General features: G+C 40.5%; 1 protein-coding gene and 1 non-coding gene across 2 annotated transcripts; both read left to right on the top strand.

Moving 5' to 3' along the window:
* The first annotated feature begins 2,498 nt into the window (after positions 1-2,498).
* Positions 2,499-3,801, top strand: LOC141834205 (protein LAZY 1-like). The gene is made up of 3 exons (XM_074721657.1): positions 2,499-2,559; positions 2,641-3,410; positions 3,550-3,801. Exons 1-3 carry the CDS (start codon positions 2,499-2,501, stop codon positions 3,799-3,801), a joined length of 1,083 nt encoding a protein of 360 aa, XP_074577758.1.
* A 6,183-nt stretch (positions 3,802-9,984) lies between these two features.
* Positions 9,985-10,058, top strand: TRNAD-GUC (transfer RNA aspartic acid (anticodon GUC)). The gene has a single exon. It is a non-coding gene; the product is annotated as a tRNA-Asp (tRNA).

Below are 10,058 nucleotides of genomic sequence, written 5' to 3'. Positions count from 1 at the left end.
GAGATTTCAAACAATTCACGTCTTTATCCTACTTTAGCTGCTTCAATTTCATATCTACTTTTTCACATGGTATCAATTTGGATGGATTCAGGCCGAATTAAGATAAAATATTATTAAAAAATATTGATCCGAATTTGAATTAAATCCGAAACTTGAATCGAACTTGTATAACCTGACCACTCCAAAAATTTGAATAACTCAAGATTTTTTAAAAATAAATTTTCATTTTTATCATAATATTTTATCATTGTCATATTAATATTACATAAAACATCTTAATTCTCAAAATAAAATTTGATTTAACTATAAAAAATCTCGTAAATTCTAAATTTGGGTCAATCCGAATCTGACCCGAATCCGATCCGAATTTAATCCAATCCAAAATCCCCAACTCGAACCCGATCCAAATCCAAAACTTCTCAATCCTAACTTGATTTTTTTTTTCAAATTAGATCGAATCGAATTGACGAATCAAATCTATTTTTGATATCCCTACTTCTTCATATCCTCCAATTTCACTCACTCTTAAATGAGTGAAAATTTTCTCCATGTCTCCACAGATAAGGAGGACAAATTACATGTTCCTAACTGAAATCAAGGATGTGTGAACTAACTATGAGCTTTCTTTGAGATTGACGAGTTCCAATGATCTAGGGAAGGATGAGCTCTATGGATCAAGTTGCATGATCTTTGATTGAATGATAGTTCGGATTGATAATTTACTTGAATGATAAATTTCAATTGTTTTAATTGATCCTCCAATTTCACTCACTCTCATATGAGTAAAAATTTTCTCCATGACTCCACGAGCAAGGAGGACAAATTGTATGCTCTTGTCTAAAATCAAGGATACGTGAATTAACGGTGAGGTGTCTTTGAGGTTAACGAGTTCTAATGATAGGGTGAAAATTGAGCTCTTTGGATCTCCATAAAACTCAATGAGACTTAGAATGGAGGACAAGACCTTAGCTCAACTACTCTGATACTTAAGTCAGGTATCTGGAGATAGAGAAGAGGAAAAGAGTAGAAAGTATAGAAGAATCATTTTTGATGGCTTATGCATGTACCTATGCCTGCGAAAATGGACTCTCTTTTATACCATCTCCTAGGAGAAAAGCATGAACCCCACGTTCAAGTCGTGGGACTACCATGTATACGTAGATCCATGTGCCCTTATTTGTATCCTTAATCATTCCACATTCTCCGCTTATCATGGTATCCACATTCCCCATGATTGAGGGGGCTAGTGATCGCATCCAAAGGTATCTAGAATGAACTGAGCTGAAAGAGTCAGACATATATAACCGAGTTGAAAGAGTCGGACGTGACCTAACTGAAAGAATCGGATACCTCTTAAACTTGTCTTGGCGTACTGTGACTTATCTTGATTTAGCACGTCAGCACTTCATGAGTGCTCCAATTTACCTGCCTCGGGTTCATCTTGTTCTGAGTTGATCTCCTTTTCTCTTTTACTTACAACTCAATTTGACTTCTAACTGATCCGGTGGTATCACTTGTAGGCTATCCATCTCTACCACATCTATCACTGCAAGCATGAGAAAATTAGGGTACCACACAAACTCAAAGTCTCAAACCAACCAACATCAAACCGCTAAATCACACAGTGCCAATGATTTTTTCCGATCAAGATTTCCCAAAAATATTATCTGGAATCGAGTGCATATGTCTTTGGGGCAATGGTGCATATGCCTGTGAAAAGTAGCAGAAGCGTGGCCGCCCATGATCATCCACTTCGATTCCAAGATAAGAATAAACCCACAGAAACAGTCAAAGCGTGAAATCCACAGACCTTCTTTCCCTTAGTCGCTACATGATCATTTGGATGCATATACACGAACGTCTCTGTGTGTGTCGCGACTTGATTGAATACGCACAAGGAGACGCAGTCCGCAGCTGTCCTCTTGCACTGAACCTGAAGAGTTTCCATTCCTTTCAACGGAGTGGGAGATCTACGACCTTCCTTTACTTTCCTGCGAAGCAATTATTAACATACTAGTTTTTGTCCTCTCTGCTCGCGAGCTGCTCTTAAGCGGACTTCTAGCTCTCTGGCCTGACGTTTTTGGTTTTTGTAATAATTTTAGAGAACAGGGCTTGATTGATCCCACTGGAGAATGCATGCAACTGCTGTTCTTTACTCCTGCAACTTCAGTATTGCACTATTGCTGGCGAAATGGTTTAGTTTTCTCCATCTTGTTCGATAGTCAATTCAACTGCATGCCGACGTTTCTTTGCTCCTCTTGTAAAGTTTTTTACCTTCATCCTTCACGCCAAACATGGAGCCCTCACCGTCGAAGGCTCGCTTGCTGCTATATATGTCCTTCCTCGTTCTTGTTCCCTTCCAATCCGAAGAGCTATCAGCTAGCCAAGATGAAGGTACGCAGCTTCTTCAATTCTCCATTCTAAATATCTCTCTTTCTAGTTAGCAATCGTGCTGCTGGTGAATGGTTTGTGTTGCTGTTGTATAGCTGCTAGGTTGGATGCATCGGAAGTTCCGGCAGAACGGCGGCGAGGAGTTGAAGGACTTGGGAGGCGCGGCCGGTATGCATTTCCGTACGTATATTGTTTCGTCGTGGTCGATTTTTACGCTGACGTACGGATGTTCGTCTACATGCGTCGCAGGCGGCACTTGCAATTGCCTCGCCGGACGTCCGTCGCTGGACCTCGACCTCAACCGCCGCCGCTACCATTATGACCCTTTGAAGGCGAGAAGCCTTCGCCTCCACGTCGAGGCTCTCAATGACGGTGGCGGCGGCGAGGAGGATCCGATTGTGGAGGAGCTTTTTGAGGGACTGCTCACTATCGGAACCCTGGGAGTAGGGACGGGGCCGATCGAGGAGAGGACGGAGGAAGAGGAGATGAAGGAATTGGCGGTGATCGAGGAGGTCGAGGGCAAGCCTTTGCTTGCCACGTCGGAGGAGGTCGCTGTCGTCGCGATCCCTGCGGCTCTGGAGGCCATTGCGGAGAAGGAGGCGGAGGCGACGACGGAGACGGACCTGATCATGGTAAGCGCGGAGCTGGAGAAGGTGCTGACGGCGGAGGAGGAGAAGGGCGGAGGCCGGATGTCCTCGGCTCGCTCGAGCCACTCCGGCGCGGCTGCGTGTCCTCTCCAGGGGTTCCTCTTCGGTTTACCCGTCGAGGCGGCGGAGACGGTGCTGATGGAGGCGGAGGCGGCTGGTGGCTCGAGGAGGGAGAGGCGGGCCTCCCTGGGGGAGCTTTTCATGATGAGCCGGATCGCCGAGGAGGGGGAGGCCAAGTTCGCCGGAGGCGACGGGGAAGGCAAGCTGACGGCTGAGATGTATTTGACCAAGAAAAAGCCGACGAAGCACCGGGGAAGGAAAGGATCGTCGGACGGCGTAAATGCATCAACCATGGAGAAGAAGTTTCAAAAGGTACGGGACACGATTTCACCACCTCAAAACCAGATTTCCATGCAGTCACACGAACGACGACATGCTTCCAGCTACGTACAGATCGAGCGATCTCTTCAGATTGCTGTAATCTGAATCAGTTATTTCCATGTTTCATCAGATCCTTCAACTGTTTCACAAAAAAGTGCACCCCGAGAGCACCATCATGTCGAAGAAACCTTTAAAGACTGGTAAAACTGAGAAAGAAAACAGCAGTGCTAGCAAAGTCGCCACTTCAAAGGCGACGAGCAGGAAAGAGAACAGTTCCATCTCCAACTTCTCCAATGTTCCATCATCTGTTAACAGAGGGCACTGGATCAAGACAGATGCAGAATGTAAGTATATAGACAAATCCATGCTTGTATTCCCCTAATTCTGCCATTGATGCACTGTTAGTTTACTAATGTGCTTGCAGATTTGGTGCTGGAGCTGTAGAAAGAGAGGACGATCGGATCATTTGCCAGTATAGGACTCTATGAAGAATTTCTGTCTCGGTGATCATGTCAAATAATAGTGAGTGTGAGGTATTTTGATGGGATTAAAAATGCTAAAAATGTTTATAACTAAAGTTTACTCTTCTGTTATGTATCATGTTTAACTGTGGCTTGAATAAACTACTGCTTGCTTTTCATTTCGAGAATGGATAGCAAAACTTCTTCTATCCTCACATTGTTGGATTCTGTAGATTCTCTTTAGTGGTGAACCCACTCAGTATGTGCATCTAGTGCATGACCTCATATGAGAAATAGATTTTTGGACGACCTTTCTCAGTGTTTGTAAGATCTAGATGTCCTTGTTTATCCACTAGAAAAGGAAATGCCAAGAAACTACAAGAAAATAGATGAATTGAAGGACAGAGATTGTGATGGTAGACGTGATTATTCATAAGAAACGACCAGTCTAGATCCAACCCAAAAGTTTCAAGTAATGGTCTCCTCCATCACATTTGACATCTTTCTTTATCTATCAAAAAAACACTAATTGATTGATGGTGTTTGTCATGCCAACTTGTAAAGTTTAAAGTGTGAGCTAGCCATGAATCCCATGGTCCAATGGCATACTTGTTGAACTAAAGAAATGGTGGAACATAGTGTGAGCTTTTTCGTTTGTCCTAAAGATTCTCCATTGGGATGAACAAAGGGAAGAAGTTCTTGAAATACAAGTTCTCTACTGTCCTCTTAAAATTCATGATCCAGTAAGATTATTTATTAATTATGTGGATATCGGATAGAAGGAGGTAGGAAGGAAATTGAGTAAATTTAAGTATAAATTAATTGTTGAAATCAAATGAAACCTCAATCTCTCGGTCTCGGCACACCTTCAGTTTCATGTGCCGACCTCACAATTCGGTCTCGGCACACCTCCAACTTCATGTACCGACCTCGCGATTTGGTCTCGGTGTGCCTCCAGCATTATGTGCCGACTTCGTGACTCGGTCTCGACACACCTCCAACTTCATATGCCAACCTCACGACTCGATCTTGGCACACCTCCAACTTCATGTGCCGACCTCATAGCTCAGTCTCGGCATGCCTCCAGCTTCATGTGTCAATTTTATGGCTCGGTCTCGGCACGCCTCCAGCATTATGTGTTGACCTCGTAACTCGGTTTTGGCGTGCTTCCAGCATTATGTGTCGACCTCGTGACTCGATCTTGGCACACCTCCAGCTTCATGTGCCGACCTCGCGACTCGATCTCGGCACACCTCCAATTTCATGTGCCGACCTCATGGCTCGGTCTCGGCACACCTTCAGCATCATGCGCCGATCTCATGACACAGTCTTAACATTCAGAAACAACCTTCGACACATGACACTTATTTAAAGACATGATCGTTCCGACTAAATCGATGGAAGCAAAGCTAATTCTTCCGAGAAGATAGGAACGTCTTTTCTAATTTCTTGAATATATATAAACGGACGAGATCTTTTCAAAGAAAAAGGGGATACATTAGAATATTTCTCAAACGGTTGATAATACTTCGGAACGAAAAGTAGCTATTATAAAAGGTAGTCTATGCCCATGGACACAGGTATGCACACATATCTACCTTAATTTTTTCAAGTCATTAAACTCCTTTTTCACGCTAAATTATAATTTAAACGTTGGAGTAATTTATCAGAATCCAATCCGACGCCATCCTAATCATCTTTTTGAATACTTTTTAGGATCTCTTTTTATTCTCGGATGTCTCTTTGAGGGTGACTGAGCCTTGAATCAACATTTGAACTATCTACAATATTGACTGAGCCTTGAATCAACATTTGAACTATCTACAATGTGTTGACCAGAACAATACAAGTTCTAAAATCTGTAAGCCTTTCAAATTATAACAGAAAGTGTGAAGATAACAAAACAACTCATTGTTTTAATGATAAACAAAAGTGTTTTTTGCTATTTACGGCAACTAATACACTTTATCGCCCTAACAGCTACGCTGTTCGCCTCGGTACCCGACGCACGTGCACGTCGGCGCTCGCCTGCCCTTTCCTCGCGCTGTCGGTGGATAATCTCTGTTCCTGTGCTCGAGGCGCTGGATCTCTCCCATCGGGCTCGTCCGGCCCACCTCCCGCCCTGGGCTTGCCGCGCATCTCCTCCCACCCGGCGCGGCGGCGGTGTGGTGGTGCTTCGAGGATTCCCCGCGCGAATTTCTCCTCGAGCAGGGGCCGGCCGCCGCGATCCCGGCAGACCGGCTCCGGAAAAGGGCCAGATCTGAATTTTGAGCTCCGCCGAGGCGGAGGACACCCGCTCCTTGCGGCGATGCTTCTACTCCGCTGGCTTCTTCTCCCAGTCCCGGAATATGTCCTTCCAGGGCTTGGATCCATGCGTCGGAGAGAAGGAAATCGAGGTGGTTAGGTAGGCGTCGGGAGGCAGAGGAGGAGGTGGGCGATATGGATCCGGCGCCGGTTCAGGCCCAGGTTCCGATTCCGTATACGCACGGGACGTCGGGGTTTGGATGAGGAATTGGGTGGAGGGAGAGGTGATGCAGGGGAAGGAGGATGCCATCGGCGAAGAGCTCGCCGGCCGCGAGGAGCTGCGGGGGATTCCGGATTCGCCTGCGATCCGGAACTGGAACTCCGGCGAGGTGCAGGACGCGCCGCCGCTGCCCCTCGGGTTTCCTTCCATGGCCATGGGGCTGTAAACCAAGCGCCATTCAACTGTTAGATTGTTTAAAATTTTATTTGATTGATTATTTAATTTGATAATATAAATTTATTTATTTATTTTAAATTTTATTTATTTATTTAATATATTAATAGGAATTTTATTAATAAATATAATTTATAATATAATTTATGAATATTTTTCATGAATATTATTTATAAATATTATTTACATAGATTGATAATTTACCACAAGATCATTAGTTACTAGTTGAAGTTCTACTATCACTCAATAAAAATTTTTGATAAGTATGTATACTATAACTTATAAGATTGTTAAAATTCTTAGTAATCATTTTTTAAATGGAAAGAGTTAAGATTGAAGTTCAGTAGATTTACATAAACATGATAAACTTTTAATTTGTGTTTATTTTGCATTTAATATATAAAATTATAGGAATAACAAATACTCTTTGTCAAAAAATTTTAAAAAAAAATCTCAAAATATTTTGATTGATATTATATTTGTCTTTGCTATTAAAACTATCATTCAAGAACTTAAAGAATGTGAGAGAGAAGAATTTTTTTATGAAGTGAAAAGTTTTTGTTCAGAAATGAAATCAATGTATACGACCTTGATTATTTATATAAAATTAATTATTCCAAATAACAAATTATAATTTAATATCATTACCATTTTGATATTTTTAATATAGTAATATAGTTTTCATCTTATAGAGTTAAATAGTTAGTTCAATGAATTTTTTTTCTCATTTTTAATTTAATAATGATACATCAAACTTTTGATCTTTTATCCTGAAAATTTAATTCTTATGATGATGGAGCTTATTTAATAATGATAGTATTTGCAAACACCTTTTATTTATTTTCAGAGTGCTTTATCAGTGTCACAGGCATTATGGATGGACGCTTATCATTTAACAGTATGTGACACATGCTCTATTAATAATTTAGCGATTAATATAATAAATGTAATATTTGTTATTTGTAAATATAATTGTTTGAGTTATTTTGGAAAAAATAAAGAAATTATTTTTTTTTCTTATAAATCACCTTAATTACTATTCATTCAGCCGTGTATAATTATTTAACTATCGTCTAATACTAGCTATTCAGTATTATTAATTATCTTCGATTTAAATCTTTCACTTAATTTTTAAATTAATCGGACACATTATAATAATTATGAAACTAATATGATTATTTAGATGAATCAGATTATTATCTAATGAAATGGCTGATCCATGATTTTAATATCCAAATGGAATATGATGTTTAAGAATGATGAACTATTGGTGGCACATAAACACTTTCTAGATTTATTTTGATGATCAATAAAAATTTTTATAAAATCAAATTGATATTTTCAAAATTAATACGGCCAAAGAATTGAAAATTTGCGGCCATGGTTGGAGTATGTGAATTGATTATTGCGGGATAGATTTACTGTAGTGGATAAATATTGAATTTCGATAAAGTTGAGATAATATCCTTTTTGTAGTGCTTATCTATTGTCTATTCTCAATATTTTTATTAGCATAATTAACTTCTATACAAAGATTGTTCTATATCTGTTTTTTCCTAGCCTTGTTTTTTAGATGATATGTACCTCTTTCTAATAATGATATAGCTAACACTATCAAACTAAAGCATCAAGGTTTACAGAGTTTAGGAATCAACACCATGAATACTGGTATATCTAATTATTATTTCTTCTTTTTGCATATTGCAGTAAACAACTGATACCAATGGGTATGTTAATTCGCATGATCACTGGCGACAAATTTGTTAATAAGTGATGTTTGAGATAGTAATACTCAAAGCAATAGACATAGCCAGTCATATTTTAAGAGATTTTGAGCTGATGTCTAATTTCCGCAAGCGCACGGATGTCGTCAAGTAATAATATCGATCCACAGGGATTTGTTTAATCACCAGACGATGTGTGATGTTTAGTTATCTAGACGAAGTAGGTCGATCAAATGAGAGAATTTGCTACGTGAGCTGACGAGAAGTAAGGTTGGCTAGATTGGGATTGGAAGAAATCTCGAGATAATGGTTTCCCCACTTCAACGATCAATCAGAAGATAAGCCTACCCTCTCCATTAACCCTTACTGATGTTTTGACGGATTCCCCATGTTTATCCTATACTCAATTGAGGGCCCCTTTCAGGATCTTCCTCAGTTGTACTTACCTAAAGCAATTCTACCTTCGTTGGCATTCGAGCGTAGGTGATCATAATCAGCTAAGAGGACCTGTCACGTGACCTCCGCAAACCTCCCTAGTCTTACTGCCGCTTCAGAGTACAATCGAATTGGGCAAGCTCCATTAGGTGCAGGGATTGTTCATGAGAATTTCTCTTAGGACCGAACTCCCTCCTTCATAACAAGTAACACAGGTGGTCATAATCAGCTAAGGATACTGTCACACGAATCCCGCAAACCTCCCTAGAATATCTTGTCACTACTTCTAGAAGGAACAATCCTAGATGATATTCAGAGTTCCGGAAATAGGGTTCACCGTTACGTATATCCCCTAACTTCCTAAGATAAACAAGACTTTTCGCTGAAACCACGTCAACACCAGATCGGATTAATGAAAGAAGGCAAGATATCAATCAAAATCAATCATCAAAAGGGTACTCCCAAATCTCGAGATTAAGTAAACTACTCCATAAACGAAAGTTCACAGCACGACATGAAAATCCAGATTAAGCATTCAACCATCAATTACAAGATGTTACCAATCCAAATCTCAAATGCAAACGTTTCTGATGCGTCCAGATGATCTTCTCCAATGCCTCAATCCTCCCAACCCCTATTCCAGCCGCCAGCCCCCCCTTTGGGTGTTCTTTCGCAGCCCTTTTATAGCTTCCGTGGTTTTAAGCACGCCCGTGTCTAAGTGGCACGGGCTGGGCGTGCTAAACTCTAAGGGGAGAACGCAGGCATCTGTCGTTGGCGATATGTCTACGCTGGTTCAAATCCAGCTCGGCCCAAAAATTCGCCGCTCCATAAATATGATATAACCGATGATATAAGAAATTTGTCCTCCATAAAAATGGAATCCTTCTCTTTTATGGATCAAGCATTTTTCTTATGTATCCATGTTTTTCTGATTCATTCTGATCTTTCTAAGACTCTAGATTGGTAATACATAATCAAAAATTATGAAAAGAAAAATAGTTTTTTCTCGTCGAAAGGTTGATTATCCATTTTTGGCACTAAAAAAACATGGGTTACTAGTAATCTGTGTTACTTTGACTATAGTCCATATCTCTGTGTTACTTTCAGTATAGTCCATATCTATGTGTATATAATATCAGTTAGTATATCATTCATGTCTCTCTTACAACACGACGAAGAAAATAAAATGGTTTTTTAAAACCATTAAGAATAAAACCATTAAGAATATGTATACCATACACCTCGCTGGGATTGTAGTTCAATTGGTCAGAGCACCGCCCTGTCAAGGCGGAAGCTGCGGGTTCGAGCCCCGTCAGTCCCG

This window comes from Curcuma longa, chromosome 8, assembly GCF_044706935.1.
Source record: "Curcuma longa cultivar G26 ecotype Majalengka, Jawa Barat chromosome 8, ITB_CL_G26_1.1, whole genome shotgun sequence".
Classification (NCBI taxonomy): Eukaryota; Viridiplantae; Streptophyta; class Magnoliopsida; order Zingiberales; family Zingiberaceae; genus Curcuma; species Curcuma longa.
This window is presented reverse-complemented; position numbering and strand designations above follow the sequence as displayed.